The following is a 21759-nucleotide window of genomic DNA, read 5'->3' on the forward strand; positions in this document are numbered from 1 at the left end:
TCAACCGCCCCTTTGCCGCTCGCCATCACAAGCTCGCGGCCTACGAGCGCGAGCTTATTGGCCTGGTCCAGGCGGTGCGTCGCTGGCGGCCTTATCTTTGGGGCTGGTCATTCCGTGTGCGCACGGACCACTACAGCCTCAAGTTCTTATTGGACCAACGCCTCTCCACAGTTCCGCAACACCAGTGGATCAGCAAGCTCTTTGGCTTCGACTTCACCGTTGAGTACCGCCCCGGCCGTCTCAACACGGTCGCTGACGCCTTGTCTCGCCGCGACATTGAGGATGTCGCGGACGACGTCGCCATGGCTGGCACTATCATGTGCATTCGCTCCGGGCCATCTTTCGCCTTCATCAACGACATTCGTCGGGCAACTTCGACGGCCGTGGACGCCCAGGGCCTGCGCCAGCGCCTTGAAGCCGGCGAGCTGGACGCGCCCTGGCGCTTGGACGAGGGGCTACTCCTACATGGCCGCCGCATCTTCGTGCCCGACCATGGCGACCTGCGCCACCAGGTCCTGACCTTGGCGCACTCTGCAGGGCACGAGGGCGTGCAGAAGACTCTCCATCGTCTCCGTGCTGATTTTTACATCCCCGGTGATGGCGCGGTGGTCCGCGACTGGGTGCGGTCGTGCGTGACGTGCCAGCAGAACAAGACGGAGACACTACGACCCGCGGGTCTACTGCAGTCGCTGGACGTACCCTCCCAGGTGTGGGCGGATATTTCCATGGACTTCATCGAGGGCCTTCCCAAGGTGGGCGGCAAGTCCGTCATCCTCACGGTGGTTGACCGCTTCTCCAAGTACGCGCACTTCATCGCCCTGGGTCATCCATATACAGCCGCCTCCGTGGCGCGGGCCTTCTTCGACGGCATCGTCCGCCTCCACGGTTTTCCGTCGTCCATCGTCAGCGATCGTGATCCCGTGTTCACGGGAAATGTCTGGCGGGATCTCTTTCGACTGGCGGGCGTGAAGCTCCGCATGAGCACGGCGTTCCACCCTCAGACAGACGGCCAATCCGAGGTGGTCAACAAGGTGATCGCCATGTACATGCGCTGTGTTACTGGTGATCGTCCACGAGCTTGGGTGGACTGGTTGGCGTGGGCGGAGTACTGCTACAACACCTCCTATCACTCCGCCCTGCGCACCACGCCTTTCGAGGTGGTCTACGGGCGCCCACCTCCGGCGATGCTCCCTTACGAGCCTGGGACGGCTCGGTCCGAGACGGCGGGCGACTTACTCCGCACCCGCGACGACATTCTGGCTGAGGCACGCCAGCGTCTTCTCCAAGCACAGCAGCTGGCTCGGAAGTACTACGATGCTCATCATCGCGAGGCGGAGTTCGCGGTGGGCGATTGGGTGTGGCTGCGCCTCCTCCACGGGACCACGCAGTATCTGGACCCGCGCTCCAAGCGCAAATTGGGACCTCGCTATGCCGGTCCCTTTCGTGTGCTGGAGCGTGTCGGCACACTCGCATACCGCTTGGAGCTGCCAGCTGGTTCTCGCCTCCACGACGTCTTCCATGTCGTCTTACTGAAGGCCTACCGCGGGGACCCTCCTGCAGCGACACCGGCCCTTCCTCCTACTTCGGATGACCGCCTCCTTCCAGCTTTCGCACAGGTGGCGAAGGTGCTACAGGCGCAGCAGCGTCGCGGCGTCTGGAATGTCTTGGTACAATGGACCGGCCTGCCAGAGGAGGAAGCGACTTGGGAGAAGCTCGACGATTTCCGCCAGCAGTTTCCAGATGTTCAGCTCGAGGACGAGCTGTTTGAAGGCGGGGAGAGATGTTATGACCGGTACAACGTACCAACGGAGGAGGCCCAATGGGCAGGGTTAATTACGGGCTTAGCCCAAGTTATCTTACCTATCTTAGAAGTCCAAGTTATATTAGAGTCCAAGTTATATTAGAGTCCAAGTTAGAGTCCAAGTTATCTAGGGTTTAGTGGAGGATGTCCTCCTTTATAAACACATGTACCCCTTCGATATTAATCAGACAATAAACAGTATATTCTGTTGTCGTCTCCCTCAGGAGACGAGAGCCCCAAACCCTAGCCGCCTCTCTCTCTCTCTCACACGCCGCGACGGCGCCCAACCGCCGGCGCCGGCGTCCCCAACCTCGCAGCCCGCACTTCCACCCCTACAACCTACGTCCGAGACCTGGTAGAACCCTAGCCTCTACCAATTCTCCTTTTTTTCCTTGCAACCTCCACCATACTCCACACCATATATAGTGCTATAACCATGGCTCACGCTCATGTATTGCGTGAGACTTGAAAATGTTTGAGAAAGTAAAGGTGTGAAACAATTACTTGGCCAATACCGGGGTTGTGCATGATTTAAATTCATTGTGCAATGATGATAGAGCATAGCCAGACTATATGCTTTTGTAGGGATAATTTTCTTTTGGCCTTGTTATTTTGAAAGTTCATGATTACTTTGCTAGTTTGCTTGAATTATTATTGTTTCCACGTCAATAGCAAACTATTGTTTTGAATCTAATGGATCTGAACATTCACGTCACATAAGAGGAATTACAAAGGACACCTATGTTAGGTAGCATGAAAGCATCAAAAATTCATTCTTATCACTTCCCTACTCGAGGACGAGCATGAGTTAAGCTTGGGGATGTTTGATACGTCTCAAACGTATCTATAATTTTTTATGGTTTCACGATGTTATCTTGTCTTCTTTGTATGTTTTATGTACATTTTTATATCTTTTTGGGACTAACTTATTAATTCAGTGCCAAGTGCGAGTTCCTGTTTTTTCCGTGTTTTTGACTCTTTTCAAATCTGATTTTGGAACGGAGTCCAAACGGAATAAAAACTCCGAAATGATTTTTTCCCGAATGGAAGAAGTCCAGGGAGACTTTGGGCCAGGCCAGGTGGACCCCAGGGAGCCCACAAGGGCCCACTCCGCCACCAGGGGGAGGCGGCGGTGGGCAAGCTTGTGGCTTCCCTGGCCGCCTCCTGACCTTGGTTTTGCGCCTATATATTCCCAAATATTCCGCAAAAAATCAGGGGAGCCTCGAAAATACTTTTCCACCGCCGGAAGCTTCCGTTTCCGCGAGATCTCATCTGGAGACCGTTCCCGGTGTCCTGTCGGAGGGGACTTTGGAGGTGGAGGGCTTCTTCATCATCATCATCGCCCTCCAATGACTCGTGAGTAGTTCACTTCAGACCTACGGGTCTGTAGTTAGTAGCTAGATGGCTTCTTCTCTCTCTTGGATCTTCAATACAAACTTCTCCATGATCTTCATGGAGATCTATCCGATGTAATCTTCTTTGGCGGTGTGTTTGTCGAGATCCCATGAATTGTGGACTTGTGATCAGATTATCTATGATATATATTTGAGTCTTTGCTGATTTCTTATATGCATGATTTGATATCCTTGTAAGTCTCTCCGAGTCTTGGGTTTTGTTTGGCCAACTAGATCTATGATTCTTGCAATGGGAGAAGTGCTTGGTTTTGGTTCAGCCATGTGGTGGCCTTTCCCAGTGACAGTAGGGGCAGCAAGGCACACATCAAGCGGTTGCCATCAAGGGTAAAAAGCTGGGGTTTTTATCATTGATTTGAGATTATCCCTCTACATCATGTCATCTTGCTTAAAGCGTTACTCTGTTCTTATGGACTTAATACACTAGATGCATGCTGGATAGCGGTCGATGTGTGGAGTAATAGTAGTAGATGCAGAAAGTATCGGTCTACTTGTTTCGGACGTGATGCCTATAGAAATAATCATGGCATAGATATCGTCACGACTCTGCACAGTTCTATCAATTGCCCGGCAGTAATTTGTTCACCCACCGTCTACTTGCTTTCATGAGAGAAGCCACTAGTAAACACTACGACCCCCGGGTCTATTCACATCCATCGTTTACAACTCCTCTTTTACTTTGCTTCGTTACTTTGTTACTTTCAGTTCTCACTTGGCAAACAATCTATAAGGGATTGACAACCCCTTCATAGCGTTGGGTGCAAGCTTTTGTGTTTGTGCAGGTTGATGAGATACTCTTCCGCCGGATTGATACCTTGGTTCTCAAACTAAGGGAAATACTCACCGTCGCTGTCCTACATCATCCTTTCCGCTTATACCAACGTGTCGTAGTAGGAGTATTTCTGGCACAATTGCCACGGGTACACAGCAAACATCAGACACCTCGTCCCGGACAAGCACAGCCGACCGCGGAGGCGGCCCAGGACGCCGGCGGTGGCCAGCTCGGCGGAGCCGTTTGAGGGGGCCGATCAGACCGACGCCGGGCCGAAGGGGGCACCACCTTGAATGGACGGAAGCTGGAGCGGTGCGACATACCGGCCGGGAGGGGGAGGCCCGGCGACAGTGAGCGGCATAAGGAGGGCATCCAGCCGCCGAGGATGCCACACACGGAGTCGCGAGCACTGGTATGTGGACCCAAGGCCTGCCGGCCGGGCCGCAGTCCGCCCACCCCAGGACGCCCCAACCCTGGAGCTGGCGACGGCGACATGATCGTGGCAAACCCGTGGCCTTGGAATCCCCAGACCCCTCGCGGCGGGCATGAGCGGCCGACTGCGCCGGCCGTGGGGCACTCCCACCCCTCGGAGCACCGCCACGGCCAACATCGGCTTTAGCAGCGAGAGGGGCCCTGGGATTAGCCGCCGGAGACCGTGGTGGCGCCCCCACAATGTCTCCCGCCTCATCGGCCTCCTCCGCCAGATCCGCCCAACGCGAGGGCAACGGCGAGGTGGGGGTTACCGAGGAGGGTGGGGGAGCACCATCCGCGTCTGTGGCGCCGGCGGAGACCGCGGCCAGGGCGGCGGGGGGAGTGGCCAGGGCGGCGGGGGGAGAGGGCGGCGGGGGGATGCCCAGGTCGCCATCGGCGTCGCCAGGCGCGGGAGGAAGCTCGTCCATCTCCTCACTGGGTCGTACTATTAGCGAGACATTGTACACTAAATTTTTTAGCACGACAATTCTTCACACGCTATAGCTTGTTATTACCGGCGTTTTAGCGCTATTTTTTCGGTGTAAGCAACACAAAGGTTTGGCCAGTATTCGAAGATATAGGAAGCCATAAATTGATTGCCAAAGTTTAACTACTTGTCAGCCTGTTGCTTCCATGCATGTATCTGCTTTTCATGTCTCATGAAGAAATATATTTGTTGCACACGGTTCACAGATCAGATGTAGAGGCAGGTACCGGCAGAAACTGAAAATGAAAAGAAAAAAAGAACAGGATGATATTTTTCATTCTGATGATTTCCTCGATGTCTGTTGGAAGCAAGGATACCGCTATTGATCTTCATACTAATATTTTAGTGAAGCCATTCTGGAAACGTACTGCTCACATACCCAAGGTTATAAGGTTATACATGTAGACTAGTGCACAACTGTTGAATCCACTCAGTTCGAAATTTCCATTCCAAATTAATGGATCTTCTCGGTTTATCCTAAGTCAAACTTCTTTAAGTTTGACCAAGCCTGTGGCTCAAAATTGCCGCCAGGATCCCCTTTTTTGTGTGCCTACAGTCTCAGACCTGAATGTTGCTAGTATACTGAAACTGAATCCGTGCATCATCTTATCTGTGATTGCAGACTACGTAGCTACTTTGTGAGACGATGTACATTAAAAAACTGAACACCGATGTTGCTCAAAATGTTGACTACCTGAAGTAAGCAGCATATATTCATTCATGTATGTGAATAACTGAATATGTTAGAAACCTGAAAAACATTGAAGCCTCATCATATTGAGGTTCTGCTTTTTTGTGCTCATCTAACAAGAATGAACGTATGGTTTTACTGAGAGTTGATGCATGCTGAAGCAATGTGAACATTCACATTCGTGTTGATGAGGTTGCTCCATTGAGCACTCCACACTGAACTTGAGGCATCGTGTGAGAAATGAGGGAGCAGCACTGCAGTAGCTCACATGCAAGGGAGCGAATGCAATCTGAATTCTGAGCAATGGCCCGGACAGAAAGGAGGACCACAGGTTGTTTTTATAACAAGAAAAATAGTTAAGGAAATCAAATTTAAATAAAAGAGGGAAAATCAGTTTATTTTGGAAAGAAATATGTATGTGAAAAGCTCTGTTGAAAAGATCATGAAAGTTATGAAACGCAAAAATACGAAAATCTGGATAGTAAGTAGAATATTCTAGAAAAGGCTAGAAACCACAAATGACATGAATACTGTACAAATATTAGTGAAATATGATCAATTTTGGAATATATTTTTTGTCTCCAATTTTTGTACTACTTATTTTATTCTGAATCCCCTAGCTTTTTGCCGACAATGTTGATCTTGTACAATTCGGTTTCCAACTTATGTCCCATTTTTGATTTGTTTATTTGGTAATAAACTAATAATACACAGGAGAACACACGATCAGTTGAAATAGTGAATGGAACTGTTGCAATTGAGGGCTGCTGCTTACACAGTGACAGTCCCCACATTTACTGCTGAGCCCGAGTGAATGTGCAAGCCTACGGAGACGAGATGGCCACAGGCACAAATGACTCCAGATCCACAATAATACTTGGTGCTTCTTTCCTTGGTCTCCGGCTCTCTGCGGCGACTACAGCGGTCTCCTCCCCATCTGCGACGGCGACGGCGCCAAAGGTACTCTTCTGATGTTCAATACATTCAGTTCAGCTCTCGATCTAGTTAGTGCACAGCTCTCTTCTTTTCCTGTTCTGATGTGGATGCGTGATGTGCAGAGCTGGATCTGTTGAACACTCTCGCTCAGCAGAGGGAATTTCGAACTGGAGGTGGAGAGTTGCTCTTCAGTGTTGGAGGTGCTCTTCTTCAGCTTGTGCCACATGGGAACGATTTTTTTTTCCATTACAGCCGTATGTGTAGATCCAGAGAAAGGAGAGGGTCAGCTCTTGCATGCTCCATCTGTTCTTCCCCTCCTTAATCTCTTGATGCTATTTTATTTTCATTTTTTTGTAGTAAAAATGTTACAGTATCATAGTAAAAAGGTTAACATATATGTAGGTCAGGGATTTTTTTTAAAGAATAAGAACAAAAAATAAAGTAAAGGGAAAATGGTCAGTGGTCAGAGCTTAGTACTTATCCATGTTCTGAGGGGTGCTGTATTTTTTTCCTTTTCACTCTGTGACCAACCAAAATCAGATCATGCTTTTCCAAGAGCCTTGAGTTTCATTCTTTCTCTTGTTGTTAGTCGATTTATAGGAAGGGTAATGCACATTCATAAGCTCTTACTTTCACAAACAAAAACAATTACGTTGTATCTTCTAGCTGTCTCCTCTTCGTCCTCTGCACAACTTTTTTTTTCTTTATGATTTTTGGTGATTCTGATGTTAGTTTATCACCTGCAGAACTGGATCTATTGTCCAGCAGTTCGTTTTAGGAGCTGTTGGAAAGGATCCTGCAAATTGGAGTTGAAGGAGCTGCTATTCAGGGTACACTACTTATACTTCTGCTTTGGATAGCCAAAGCATGCGATACATATGCGCACAGTGTACTGTTACTTTCATCAACCAGCAAGTTCAGGTTTTGCCCATTATGTCTTCTGAAAACCTTTATTTGCATTACAGAAGGTCAACCCAAGGACAGTGCTATAGCGTTGAGATATGGAGGCTGCTGCTGGGGCGTTGAGCCCTGTTCTCCGTAAGCTCGGTGAGCTGCTCGCCGGAGAATACAACCTGGAGAAGCGAGTAAAGAAAAGTGTACAGTCGCTTCTTACAGAACTAGAGATGATGCACGCTGTACTTCGTGAGGTTGGCAAGGTGCCGTCGGATCAGCTCCAGGGGCCGGTCCGGATTTGGGCTGGCAAGGTGAGAGACCTGTCTTGCGACATGGAAGACGCTGTTGATGACTTCCTGGTGCGTGTAGGTGAGGGTTCATGCAGCAAGCCAACGGACATGAGGAGTCGAGTCAATAAGTTCCTCAAGAAGACCACCACATTATTTGGTAAGGGCAAAGCACTTCATCAAATCTGCGATGCTATCAAAGAAGCTCAGGATCTTGCAAAGGAGTTAGCGGAGCTACGTAAAAAGTATGAGCTTGACATGCGTAGCATTAGCAATGGTGCTATCGTTGACCCTCGTGTGCTAGCTCTGCAAAAGGATGCAGGGGAGCTTGTCGGACTTGACCGCACAAGGGATGACCTTATTAAAACACTGGTTTGTGAGGATGGGAGTTCCAAGGAGAAATTGAAGACAATCTCTATTGTTGGTGTTGGTGGGCTGGGCAAGACAACCCTCACCAAAGCAGTTTTTGAGAAGATCAAAGGCGAATTCGATTGTGCAGCGTTTGTCCCCGTGGGTCAGAACCCAGATATCAAGAAAGTTTTCAAAGACCTACTCTATGGGCTCGACAAAGAGAAGTTCAAAGACGTTCATAATACAAAAAGGGATGAGAAACTACTCATTGAGGAGCTCAGTGAATTCCTTGTGGACAAGAGGTATGCATTACATAATGCTTGTCTTTATTTTTATATTTCAAAAGTGTGTGAAATAGCCAGATGTATTCTGAATTTCATATCTTCAATTCCATTTTTATACTTGTAGTGGTCCGTGTAAGCAAAATCTCTTCCTTTCTTTTTTGTGCATGGACCTTACTTTTGTTAGTCTTGTAGACTTATAAGTTATAACTGCTACCTTTCTTAATATTTCTGGATGCATATTGTTACTGGTTGAATAATTCATGTGGTTTGCGTAGTACATTACAATTATCTTGTTAGAAGATTCAGTTGTATATACCATGACTTGCTAACTAATGATACAAAATAACTGGCATAGGTACCTCGTCGTAATTGATGATATATGGGAAGAGGAAATATGGAGATTTATTAATTGTGCTTTGTGTAAAAACAAACTCCATAGTCGGGTAATCACAACAACCCGCAATGTGAGTGTGTCCCAAGCATGTCTCTCTTCTAGTGATGACATGATTCACAAAATGGAGCCTCTTTCTGATGATGACTCTCTGATACTCTTCCACCGAAGAATATTTCAAAGCGAGGAGAAATGTCCAGAAGATTTGCAAGTAGTATCGAGAGAGATATTGAAGAAATGTGGTGGTGTACCATTAGCCATAATTACAATAGCTAGCCTCCTAGTTAGCAACCAAAGGATAAAGCACAAAGATGAATGGATGCATGTGCACAATTCAATGGGCCGTGGAGTTACACAAGGTGGTATCGTGAAGGACATGAAGAGGATATTATCACTCAGCTATTATGATTTGCCATCCCATCTGAAGCCTTGTTTATTATATCTAAGCATCTTTCCTGAAGACTTGGAGATTAAAAGGGATTGGCTGATATGGAGGTGGGTTGCTGAAGGGTTTATCCAGTGTGACAAAAAAGAAAACAGGCTGTTTGAGATTGGAGAGAGCTACTTTAACGAGCTATTGAATAGGAGCTTGATCCAGCCAGCAGAAATCAATTGGGAAGGAACGGTAGTAACTTTCCGTATACATGATATGGTGCTTGATCTTATCTGCTCACTGTCAAGTGAAGAGAATTTTATCTCCATATTGAATAATGATGAGTGGCATGCACCTAATCTGCAAAGGAAATTTCGCAGGTTATCAATTCATAATATCAATGCAAAGGTTCAGAACCATCAGTTTGACAGCACTAGCCTGTCAAAAGTGAGGACCTTTGCTGTTTTCTCTCCTGTTACCTGTGATTGGTTGCCACCTATCCCAAGCTTCCAATTTTTACGTGTGCTGGATCTTGGAAATGGTGACGGACGTGAAAGTAGCTCTGGTATCAGCCTCAAGTATGTAGGGAATTTAATTCACCTAAGGTACCTAGGGCTAAGGAATGCTGATGTTCAGGAACTCCCATTGGACATAGGCAAACTGCAGCTTTTGCAGACACTGGATATAAGAGGCACTAATATAAAAAATTTACCTGCAAGTGCTGTTCAGCTCACAAATTTGATATGCCTACGTTTCTACAACGACTTGGTGCTGCCAAGAGGAATGGGGAACTTGACGTCCCTCGAAGTGCTGGGCAGAGTAAGATTATCCCCGTCTCCTCACATTGCGAAAGAGTTGAGTCATCTGACAGAGCTTAGGACATTGAGTATTAACTGTGTGAACATGAATGGGGATCTGATTGATACATTAATCAAGTCTCTAGGGAACCTGCAGAAATTGCATAATTTGTGTATTGATCGTGGTGGCAGATTGATAGATCGAATGCGTGAAAGCTGGGTGCCCCCTCCACACCTCCGTAGTTTTCAGTCACCGAATCACATTAGATCTGGGTGGTTCTCGATACTTCCAAAGTGGGTTAATTCAAGATCGCTTCCCCACCTCTCCACCCTGTCAATAGTTGTCAAAGAACTGCAAGGGGATGAACTTCAGATCATCGGGATGCTGCCTGCTCTTCGGTTTCTGGATCTCCATGCATGGTACGTGCTGGGAGAGTTGGTTGTGAGGGCCGATGCATTCCCATCTGCGAGATGCTGCAAGTTCCATGGGTTTCTGACTTCGCCAGGCCTTTTCCCACCTGGAGCTATGCCAAGGGTTCAAAGGCTTCGGTTCTGTGTCTCTGCACGGTCGATCACGAGTGGTGAGGTTGACTGCGGCATGGGGCACCTCCCTTCTCTCGAGCATGTTCAGGTTTCTCTGCGGCCGCAGAATTCCAGCGATGAAGAGATGGAGACAGCCAAGACTTTGCTGAGGCGCGCAGCAGAAGCCCATCCTAAAAGTCCCACCATTCTAATCTAGTGCTGACGTGTCTGTGCGCCGGTAAGGTAATGTCGATCTGAGCAACCATGAATTCTCTGTTCCTGAATAAGCTCGTTATCATACTGTTTGATTTATCCCTCTTACTTTCTCAATTTCAGGCCTTGAATAAAATACAGGAGTCAGAAAGGTACTAATAATTCCATCAGTTGCCGCAACTCCCAATAAACGATGGCTCATTCCCTCCAAGGTATGTTAAAATTCTGCACTTCGCTAGACGGAGGCTTCCGCATGATTGTTCATGAGCAACTATTTATTTCTCCTGCATTTGCTTTCAGAAATGCAGCACATCCTTTCCTTTATTATCCACTCAAGACTCGTACAATTAAAGGCTACATTCGGTTGGCACTTTTTGTAGCGCTACTGCCTCTACATTTGTTTGATTGTTCACATACAACATTGTTTTGTTTTTATTGGCTTATTAGTGAAGAGTTGATTGAACTCAGTCTTGGCTTGTTTTGCTTTGCTTGGCACTTATTCAGTCAAGACTCGTACAATGAAAGGCAGTTGGTTCAACTACAGATTTGCTTCATCCTATTTTCGTTAAGCTTTCTCTTCTTACTGCAACTCCGATCCTGTTTTCAAGCTCTTGAGAGATAGAGCCGCAAATGCTCAGATAGATATGTTCAAAGAGGAAGGTGTGATAGCTCCCGGGTGCCTAGGCACCCTCTATGAACAGTAAAATCAAAAAAAATAGAAAACAAAATCAAGAAAATCTGAAACTTTGCAGCATCAACGATGATCAAACTTTGTAGGTTCCTACAAGTTTTCATATCAAAATATTATGTAAAGAAAGATGTACAAACAAGTTTCAGATTACAGCTAAAAAGTGCTCAAAACTTCAAGCATTGAAATGTTTTCCGTGTGTAGAGCTCCTCGAATAGTTTTTTGGCATGAAAACTTGCAAACACCTACAAACTTTCATCATCTTTGATGCTGCAAAGTTTTAGATTTTTCTTATTTTGTTTTCTATTTCTTTTGATTTTACTCATCTGAGCAACCATGAATTGTCTTTTCCTGAATATATATGCTCACTACCACATTGTTTGATTTATCCGTCTTACTTCCCCAATTTCAGGGCTTCAAAAAACAGTCAGGTACTAGTAATTCCATCAGTTGCCGTGGATGATGCTGTTCCAACATTTCGATAGGCAACAAACAAATTCACTGTACCGTTGCAGTCACCAGCAACTCACTGTACATATGTTCAGATTTTGTCCTTTGCCAAACGGAGGCTTCCGCGTGATTGTTCATGATGAACTGTTCATTTCTCCTGCATTTACTCGTACAATAAAATGTTGCATTCAGTTGGCACTGTTTGTAGCAGTACTGCCTCTACGTTTATTTGATTGTTTATTTAATTAACTGTTCACATACAGCATTGTTTTGTTTGTACTGGCTTATTAATGAAGAGATGATTGAACTTCTGTTGGCTTGTTTTGCTTTGCTTGGCACTAGCTTTCTCTCCAGATTTGCTTCATCCTGTTCGTTAAGCTCCTACAATGAAAATGAAAGGCAGTTGCTTCAACTCCTGTTGTAGCTCCAGATTTGCTTCATCCTGCTCGTTAAGCTTTCTCTCCTGTTCTCGAGCTCGTGAGAAATAGAGCCACAAACACTCAGATGTACATAGCGATGGTTCATACCATACCACTCAAGGTTACATACACAAGTGCAAAACTGACGGCTACATAAAACATAAGAAAAATTATAGCATTTTGTATGCAGAAAGCCCACAAACAGCCAACCACCGCTCACTCGCCCCTGTTTCGCATAACATCAACAGTGGCAATTACTCTCTCGGTTCCTTTGGAACATTTTTTTTTCTAGATTATCGATTGGACTAATGAAATCAATTAAATGGTAGATCATTAAGTGGACTAGCAAAATCAATTATCTACAACTGACAGCCAATCTAATGGCATGATTGAGTGAGCCGAGTAGTGGGTTGCTAGCAGGATTCTCCAAGCTGGAAATGTAGGGAGAAATAGACTACTAAATCCCCACCAAAGAATGAGATCAAGAACTGCTTTGCTGTTTTCACTTCCTCATACATTCCTTTCACAGATGATTGCCTCAGCTTATTGCAAGCAAATGCAATTAGGTTTGTGGAGATGGTGGATGATTACCACAATTGGACTAGTATCGTTGAGAGGTTCATACTAATATTGTTGAGAGATTCTGCTGGAAATAACTGATGCGTAACTAGTGACTAAAACATAAGAAAAATCTACATCAATTATGTATTGCAAAAACCTTAGCACCCACATCAGCCGACCATATAACTCACCCACCATCCCTCTCTCATTTTTTCATTAGGCACATACGTCACAAATAATCAAACTGAACTAATGAAATATGAGTTGCATATCAGAATAATGTCACTGGAAACTTCTAACACATACAAATTCAACATGAAAATACATATTTCAATCAAACTGGCAACCTAGAAATTTTCAAGAGCCTTATAAACCAAGAGAATAGGGCCACATCTTCAAACATCAACCACTAAATCACGGTCAATCCACGTTCAAACACAATAGTCCAATCACAGTTAGCCAGAGTTCATTAACCAGGACAACATTACATAATCCATAATTGACCACAATGTAAAAAATCTCATGACGGCCACAGAAATTAGGCAGCCATCGTTCACGGACTATCGCATCTTACGAAAAATGCTGAAACATCTTTAAGCACAAGGAAAAAAATTCCACATAAAACAACATACACAAGCACAAGAATCCATAGGCTACGCGGAAATTTGACCACCACAGCTCTTGTCATCTACCCTTAACACGCCATCTCCTTTTGATTCTCCGGGTGAGGCAATTATTTACAGCTAGCGACATTTTATGGCGGCAGGAGGACCGAAAACTTTCCATGTGAATGGAGCTGAACAAAGGAACATCAGCTACTGGTAATCAGGGTTGAACGCGATGCCCTCTTGGTGGATTAGATCCTTCATTTGTTCTTCCGACAATGCATGCTGCTCAAAGTCGAAGCTAAAGGGCATCGTGCAGACTGGCTCATCACTTATGTCATGCAGCGATGCCAAGTAAGGATGCGCAAGTGCGCCTTCAACTGACCAAAAAAAATAAAGGAACAATCAGTAACTGACCAAAAAAAATAAAGGATGAATATTGGAGACGGATATTTTGCAGTTGAAACTATGGATTATCAACTATAGAAACACCACCCAACAGGCAACAATGATTACTTTAGCATTCCCACTTCAAGCTAATGCAGTTTGCATACCTACAGAGAGTATGGACACATTCCTACCCACTTGGGCTGTAAATCCAGCCCAGATACTCCATGTATTTAACTGTGTGATCTTCCCAATTTAGTTACTTACTCTTTTTTTCATTTGAATGGATGAAGTGATGTTAGCTAATGATATATAGAACGAAACACTAGGATGGCTCTTTTTAACTTGCTGTTTGGAAGATAAGATCGTCTGTCTTGAAGCAACAATAAATCAGCAAATGGGTGCGGATGGTTAAATCACTAAACACGTGCCAAAACTTGCCTGTTATTCTCTGTCTAGGATCGAAAGTCAGCATCTTTTCAACCAAGTCAATTGCTGAAGGGTGAACATGTGGAAACTTCTCAGATAATGATTGCCTTGCATGACGGGGAAGTTGGCGGATATATCTTCTTGCGTTTTCATTTACAAAATCCAAATCAGCCTCATTTGGTGTTCCAATGAGCTGCAACGAGGAAATACCATGAGGAAATTGAAAATGAATTAATGTGCACCAGAAAAGTACTCCCTCCGTTCCTAAATATAAGTCTTTTTAGCGATTCCACTACGGACTACATACGGAGCAAAATAAGTGAATCTACACTCTAAAGTATGTCTATATACATCTGAATGTAGTCCGTAGTGGAATCTCTAAAAAGACTATATTTAGGAACAGACGGAGTACTTATTAAGTGCTTAATACTTCGAGAACAAACTATGATCAAACTAGCTACTTCAACATGACAGCCCTAAAACTACTATTATGCTAAAACAGGACTGCACAACATGATTTCAATTCGATATAGAAGTTGCATAGGGTACTGTCTAACCTCCATTAGTAGACGTAGCTGATGGACATGGTCTCTTCCCGGAAACAAAGGTTTCCGATCCATTAGTTCCATAAATATACAGCCCACAGACCACACATCAATTGCTGCAGTGTACTCGGAGGAGTTCAACAAAAGCTCTGGTGCCCTGTACCATCTTGTCACAACATACTCAGTCATAAAATCCGTTTCTGAGGTGGTACGAGCAAGCCCAAAATCACAAATTTTTAGGTCACAGTTTGCATTCAAAAGAAGATTGCTAGGCTTCAAGTCTCGGTGGAGAACATTTGCTGAATGTATATACTTCAAGCCACGAAGGATCTGATAAAGGAAATACTGCACAAAAAAGGAACAATTACACAAAACATCCATATCAGATGAAGGACCATTTCTCAGAACAAGACAGAAGTTTGCAGATTGAAAAGAAACTAGAAAGAACAAGATCGACATAAGAGAAATAGGTGAGACCATTCCAGAAATCCACTAATTTCTCATGTGTGATCTAGCATCAACTTTTTTATGCTAGAAACACGAGTAGGCCCTGACAATACAGGCATATTATGGTAAACAGTTTTTCCATGGAACTTTTCCACGAAGGATTATACGGTGGTATTTGGGAAACTAGAACATGATTTAATATTAGCTAGTAACAAAAGAGACCACTCTGATATCAAGAAAGTACTTCTATTTAGGGAATCATTGTGAGAGCCTGACTTAATATGAATGATAAGACTACCCATATCAACAAGGAATTCCTTTTTTTCCAGGAGCCCATTCGAAAAGAACTCCAAAGTTAAGTGTGCTTGGCTTGGAGTAATTCTAGGATGGGTGACCGACCAGGAAGTTGACCACGGGTGCACATGAGTGAGGACAAAGGGCACAGGAAAGACTAGTGTTGGTCTGTGAAAGATGCTAATTTGATTAATATTAATAATTAATATTGGGAGATCGAATGAATTTATACTTCACTAATTGAATGATAAATGACTACAAGCGAAGGAGATAGACAGTTTAAACAAAAAAAGACCCAAAATTTCAAACATGTATCTAGAATTACTGGAAAACTACAAACAAAAATAGTGAAAATAAGCTCACTAGGAGCCCATCCAAAATCATTATAGACCCAACGACGGGTGGAGTGAAATCCAACAAAAAAATCATGCATATGATACTAGTGTATGATACCACATCCGTAATGCATAGTATCATATGGTAGTTCATTTATTGACATATACTAGTATCATGCATATGATACTAGTGTATGATACCACATCCGTAATGCATAGTATCATATGTTAGTATCATATGGTAGCTCATTTATTGACATGCAAGACACATAGTAGCACATCATTTAATATGATACTCAACTCTCTTTTTCTTCATTTAATTCTATGCCACCTCATCGAAATTGCTTAGTTGACACGCATGATACTACCTATGATACTCCCATTACGGGCAGCCTTAGCAATGATGATGCATGGGTGTGTTTGACAAAGAATAGAAGAAGGATTTGCTAGCACTAAGTTCAGGCATGTGCTATATGTGATGAACTTGTTCAACTGCTCCCTTTCCTAAACAGAATGTTCAGAGGGGTGCATTGCAAGGTCCTAATATGTTGTATCCTTTCTAAGAGGTGTAAATACAGTAAGGTACTTATTCAATGTTAGTATATTACAGTTCACCTATGTCGGAGTACTAATCCAATTTCCATTGTATTACAGTGAAGCAAAATATCAACCGGTAGTCATCAAATATACCCCCATAATTCCACTACTAAGTTCAATGTTTATACTATACACCACGCAAATTTATTTAGAGCACGTAGTCCTAGACTAGCAAAGTAGCAAGATGATTCAGGCCGACCAAAAAAGAAGAAAGATCGAGAGGCTTCAGTTATTACTCATTAGCTCCCTGCTCCCAGAATACTAATATCTGACAGAAGTATGTATGAGCTGAGGCAGAAATAATAATGAAACAGATAATTGACGAACACAGTATAATGTACTCGGGAATCGGATGAAATGAGATACTAGAGACAAGGATTTCTATAGCCAAACAATAATATAATTAGATAAGCGAACTTATCCTACAAAGGGGGTATGAGAAGGGTTTACTTCTATATCGAAGTAACTAATAAGTACCTGGCAGTGCTCCTCCGATAAAGCTTGATTTGAGCGAATAATTTGATGCAGATCGGTGTCCATCAATTCATATGCAATATAGACATCATTGAATGCAGTCCTTTGTGCAGGAGGTATAATATCCCTTATTGCAACAATCTGCATAAAAGTGAACTCTTGTAAGAAACATATTTTGTAGCACTAATTCATACTTGATTTTTTTTCCTTCCAAAAAGGCAATAACTATGGTTAGCAGCAACAGGACCACATGCCTTAGATAATGTCTAGCTTTTACACCTTGCACAAAGAACTCATACACCAAGACAATACAATTTGACATATCTGTACTTTCTTTCGGTGGCTTGAGTCAGCTTTATCTTTCATCTTGAATGAATTGAAATAGTCAACAGGTGATGGAAAGCTGAAGAACACATACAGTTCATATAACTTATGTCTGCTATTGTTACAGCTGACAATCTGTACGTTCTTTCGATGCCTTGAGACAACTTTATATTTCATCTTGAATGCATTGAAATAATCAACAAATCGTGGAAAGCTGATGAACACATACACTTCACTTAACTGTTTTGGCTACGGTTACAGCTTAACTAAGTTGCGTGGAAACTTCTAAAATTCTATCAAGTTGGCATTTCCTTTTGAAACTTGTTTTTGGATACTACAAACCCTACATTTGTTAGAGCTGATATGCACCCAGTAGCATTTTGATGAACTGTTGGATTCTTTTTTAGGTTAAACGTGTTTCTGAATATATAGTATTCTACTCCCTCCGTCCCAAAATAAGTGTCGCGGATTTAGTACAACACTTACGTTGGGACGGAGGGAGTACAAAAACAGCACGACAGAAGTAAATTGGCATCATATTATTAACACAATCATAGCAATATTTTATTATTTTTCGCCAAAAACATAACAGAATTATGATGTCCAGAAAATGAGGTAAATGAATAATCATTATTAAGAACCTGGAGCTAGTAGTACTTCTGACAGCACCATATGAAATATGATTCAAAGATGCAGGTGCTGGTGATGACAACCTAATTTATTTATTTATTTTGCATGTTTCAAGAGTGAAGGGTGTAACCTTTAGGATGTAACCTTGTACATTTCCGACTGCCTTTCGTAGCAGTGCAGATACCACAAATTTATGCGTTCAGAAGTTCAAACAGCAGAATGCATAAATAGTTGATACGGGAGTCAGAATAAAACAGTTCTGGAGCTTTCTGTTTTTTATTAGTTGGTAGCCTCTGTCTTTAGGTGAACCCTCTTCAAAACTCGTGTAACTAACGTGAACACAAGAAAGCACTATACCAACTGCATATGTCCCCACATAGCACATGAGCAGTATAGGAAGTTCTGGACAGCTCTTGGATCTTGCTGCTTAGAGCATGGATATGAGCAGTCATTGCTGCTTAGAGCATGGATATGACCAGTCATTGCTGCTTAGAGCATGGATATACCGAGTACAGCTAAGAGTTAAGGTATGTATGTGTACACTACAACAAACAAGATACAAGTAGGTAGGTAGCATAGATGAAACAAGTGCATCAACCAAGTAGTTGTGCCAAGCCGAATATTACTTGGTTTAGGAGGTGAACAATAGGCAATTCCTAGCTATACATGTTCCGTGGTGAAAAAAATGCATTCGCAATTTTCCAAAAGAGGGGACATTTTGATGTACATTGTAAAACAATATGTGTACTACCAAAAACTTGTGCAAGGCATGCATTTTTGTACGCATATTGCACAGGTACATTAACAAAATCGTTCCTTTTTTTCCAAAAGTTGGAAATGTAATTTTCTGTGCTTTTGGGACCAAGAGGGAGCACTTCTCCTTACATAATGATAAAGTAAAGCTTCTAATATAGCTACAGGAATACAGGATCTCCAAATCTCTATGGCTTTATTATGTAGCTCAGCCTTTTGGGGGTTGACGTGGAGAATAAGAATGAATAAGACAGCATCATACAGTTATGGAAGTTTTGTACATAAATAACTGACAGGGAAGCGTATCACATGCCATAGCTACTATAAAGGCAAATGTGTGCCGTTAGTGGTCCTGTGTGTTGTTTTTCTTTATGGTCAGGATGTTCTCTCCTGTGCTATGGTTCTGTTACCAGGCCTTAAGCCCACTGAAAAGTCTAATTACTTCCTGGGAACAAATGATTAGGCAATGTGGCCGTTGCTCTGTCCGTTCACAAGAGCTAACTATTGAGCCACCCACTGGTGCCGCCATGCTGCCCATTTCAGCTTTTGTGCCAGCCACCAACAACCGTCTCCGGCAACTCTTGTGAGGAATCCTCGTTCGCAGCATAAAAAAAACAAAGTACAGGATCTCGTAACGGAAAACTTCTGCATTTATAGTTGCTACAGCAGGTGATACACTTACAGCTGACAGCGTATAAAGCACGTGTCGACAAGCATTTCCGTTATTAATCAGACCTTGCCTAATCCAACATTTCACTACTAACAGACTTAATTATTCCGACGGTCAAACTCTCAAAGAAGTTTTGTCTATTCCAGTGGAGCATTAAAATCTGAAACCCTAGCTTACGCAGGATATTAGCCAAAAACCAGTTTCACTCTGAAAATCTTCAACGAGAATAAGCAATCTGCAAACGACAATGATTGATGAAACAAGGAATAGAAAGCCAAAGGGGTCCTATTCTCTTCATGCTCTTATTGGTAGCAGATTACTTAGCATCATCCAAACTTCAACTCAGCACATCTCAGAGCATACGCTATGGTGCCCAAGGCAGGCCGTCAAGATACTCTGCATCTCTAGTCTAACTCCTAGCACAGCTGTCTTTCCAAAATGCATTTTTTTTCCTCTCAAATACACGCCAAAGCATGAGTTATTTCATATTACAGGAAGAATGTCAAAGCTTTCTACACGGGGCACATGAAGAAACCCAAGATGCCTAACTCAGATGTCGGTTCCTTGTCTTAGATAGTTTAGTTATCACAGGACACTGGAATGGAAAGATCCAAGTCCAACATCCTAATAAGAACTTTCAAACAGTAGTAACCCCCAGCCTAGGAACTGTGCGTTCACTTCCACTGGATTCGGAGGAGCTAGGCAGCAAAAGGGACACAGGCGGATAGATTGGTCCTGAGGCAGCTTTTGACATCAGCGGGATCTAGCGGTAGGAGCAGGTGCTGCTGCTCCAGGTGCGCCGAGGAAGAACACACAATGAATCGCATCCCAAGAGGTTGGTGGGCTCTTTAAAGGCGTGCCTACGGTTGCTATTCCTGAAGCTCTGGGAAAAGAAGAGGAAGGAAAAGCCAGCCCCCGGATTAGGCAGTCGGCCACGGAGCTGTCAGCGAACCCAATCATTCGGCGGCTAAAACCTAACCACCTGTTCCATTCAATGCAACCAACCAGCCAGCATAACGAGCATTCAACGCGCGAAAGGAAGGGAAAAAATGGAGGGAGGGGGGGCGGATCGGGGGCGGGGGACTGACATTCTCGTGGTCCATGTGGCGGAGCAGCTTGATCTCCCGCAGCGTGCGCTTGGCGTCGATCTTGTTGTCGAAGGCGTTGGCGATCTTCTTGATGGCCACCTGCTCCCCCGTCTCGGAGTTGAGCGCGGAGCTGTCAGTCGGTCGGTGAGTCAGCCGGAGACGGGGACGGAGACGGAGGGGAAAGAAGGGGGATGGGGATGGGGATGGGGCGTACCAGACGATGCCGTAGGCGCCCTTGCCGATGGGGAGGATGGGGGGCTTGTACTTGGCGGTGACCTCGAAGACGTTGCCGAAGATGTTGTACTGGATGAACCTCCCGCCGTGGCTGAGCGTGGCCTGGATGTTCTCCATGGCGCCGCCCGGCGCCCCCGCCGCGGCGGCCGCCGCGGCGGCCCCCCCGGCCTCCGCCATCTCCGCGTCCGGCGGCTGCGCCCCGCCGGCGTCCATCTCCGCCCGGATCGCGCGCGTGGGGGGGAGGGGAGGGGAATTCGCTCGCGAGATTTGGTCGCTTTCCGCCTCCTGTTTTGTTTAGGTGGTGCGGTGCGGTGTGGTGGTGTGGTAGCTCCCCCTCCCCTCTCTCTCCCCTTCAGTTTCTGGGCTGGGGATGGGGATGGGGATGGGAATGGATGGGGCTGCCGTGCCGGCCTGCGTGGAGGTGGGGGTGGGGGTGGGGGAGGGAGGATGGAGATGGCTGGCAGCGCGCGTGCGAGCGGCGGCTGCGAGTGGCCGACGGGACGGCTATGGAAAGAGGGTTTTTTTTACTCCAACTGGGAAATGGGACGGACCATCAACCTCTCTAGAGAAAAGAATACCCTATGGACATAAAGACTGCATATATAGAGTTATAGACCATCCCATCCCTGAAAAGATAAGCTATAGTCCATCCCACATGCGTTCTAGGAGTGCGGATAGATCCACGAAATGGATATGACGAAATGAATAAGATGGCGGTGGTGGTGGTGGTGGCGTCGGCGACAGTATGACCGGCTCCTTGCCACCGATGTGATGATGGGTGATGGGCGTGGCGCGGTCGAGGGCGCCTTCTCGATGGTGACGACACTAGTTGGTGTGTCGCCGCCTATGTGTCTGCGAGTGGCCGTGTACGCGTCACCGGATGGTGTCGGCACCTCATGTGCGGGCGGGTGCGCCCATGCTATTTATAGGGGTAGGAGGTGTGACGGTTTATTTATGGTTCGGGTTTTCGTGTTTCCTGGGTTTTTTTATGTGGTTTTAGTCGGCAGCGCTGAGTGGGTTGCATGATTCATTCTTGTCGTGTGGCATCGATGTGTGATCTGTCCGTCTCCATTGTTGTTGGCGATTTGAAGGGAAGGCTTGGTATGTGACACGTTCTTCCTGCATGTCGCATGGCTTCGAATGTAAA

At 45.0% G+C, this 21759-nt stretch overlaps 2 protein-coding genes across 3 annotated transcripts; one reads left to right on the top strand and one right to left on the bottom strand.

Moving 5' to 3' along the window:
* The first annotated feature begins 6400 nt into the window (after positions 1–6400).
* On the top strand, positions 6401–12131 carry LOC123412481 (disease resistance protein RGA5-like). 2 transcript variants are annotated; one of them, XM_045105427.1, is made up of 7 exons: positions 6401–6594; positions 6693–6770; positions 7317–7400; positions 7536–8404; positions 8742–10712; positions 10806–10894; positions 11783–12131. In XM_045105427.1, exons 4-5 carry the CDS (start codon positions 7572–7574, stop codon positions 10684–10686), a joined length of 2778 nt encoding a protein of 925 aa, XP_044961362.1. In that variant the 5' UTR covers positions 6401–6594; positions 6693–6770; positions 7317–7400; positions 7536–7571; the 3' UTR covers positions 10687–10712; positions 10806–10894; positions 11783–12131. The 2 variants fall into 2 exon arrangements, with proteins under 2 accessions (XP_044961362.1, XP_044961363.1); XM_045105428.1 differs by having other exon boundaries at positions 6424–6594; positions 8742–10707.
* A 1118-nt stretch (positions 12132–13249) lies between these two features.
* Positions 13250–20969, bottom strand: LOC123407173 (mitogen-activated protein kinase 1). The gene is made up of 6 exons (XM_045100250.1): positions 20593–20969; positions 20379–20508; positions 16917–17054; positions 14779–15111; positions 14234–14414; positions 13250–13785 (listed from the first exon to the last, which is right to left on the bottom strand). Exons 1-6 carry the CDS (start codon positions 20823–20825, stop codon positions 13616–13618), a joined length of 1185 nt encoding a protein of 394 aa, XP_044956185.1. The 5' UTR covers positions 20826–20969; the 3' UTR covers positions 13250–13615.
* Positions 20970–21759: the final 790 nt, after the last annotated feature.

The sequence above is a fragment of the Hordeum vulgare genome, chromosome 7H (assembly GCF_904849725.1).
Source record: "Hordeum vulgare subsp. vulgare chromosome 7H, MorexV3_pseudomolecules_assembly, whole genome shotgun sequence".
In the NCBI taxonomy this organism is placed as follows: Eukaryota; Viridiplantae; Streptophyta; class Magnoliopsida; order Poales; family Poaceae; genus Hordeum; species Hordeum vulgare.

Bases quoted from the DNA above. Each gene is read 5' to 3' on its own strand.
- LOC123412481 (XM_045105427.1), top strand. From the start codon at position 7,572: ATGGAGGCTGCTGCTGGGGCGTTGAGCCCTGTTCTCCGTAAGCTCGGT. The intron at 8,405-8,741 runs GTATGCATTACA...TAACTGGCATAG, and splicing joins GAATTCCTTGTGGACAAGAG to GTACCTCGTCGTAATTGATG.
- LOC123407173 (XM_045100250.1), bottom strand. From the start codon at position 20,825: ATGGACGCCGGCGGGGCGCAGCCGCCGGACGCGGAGATGGCGGAGGCC. The intron at 15,112-16,916 runs GTACTTATTAGT...TTTTTTGTGCAG, and splicing joins TATCGGAGGAGCACTGCCAG to TATTTCCTTTATCAGATCCT. The intron at 13,786-14,233 runs GCAAGTTTTGGC...TTTTTTGGTCAG, and splicing joins TCCTAGACAGAGAATAACAG to TTGAAGGCGCACTTGCGCAT.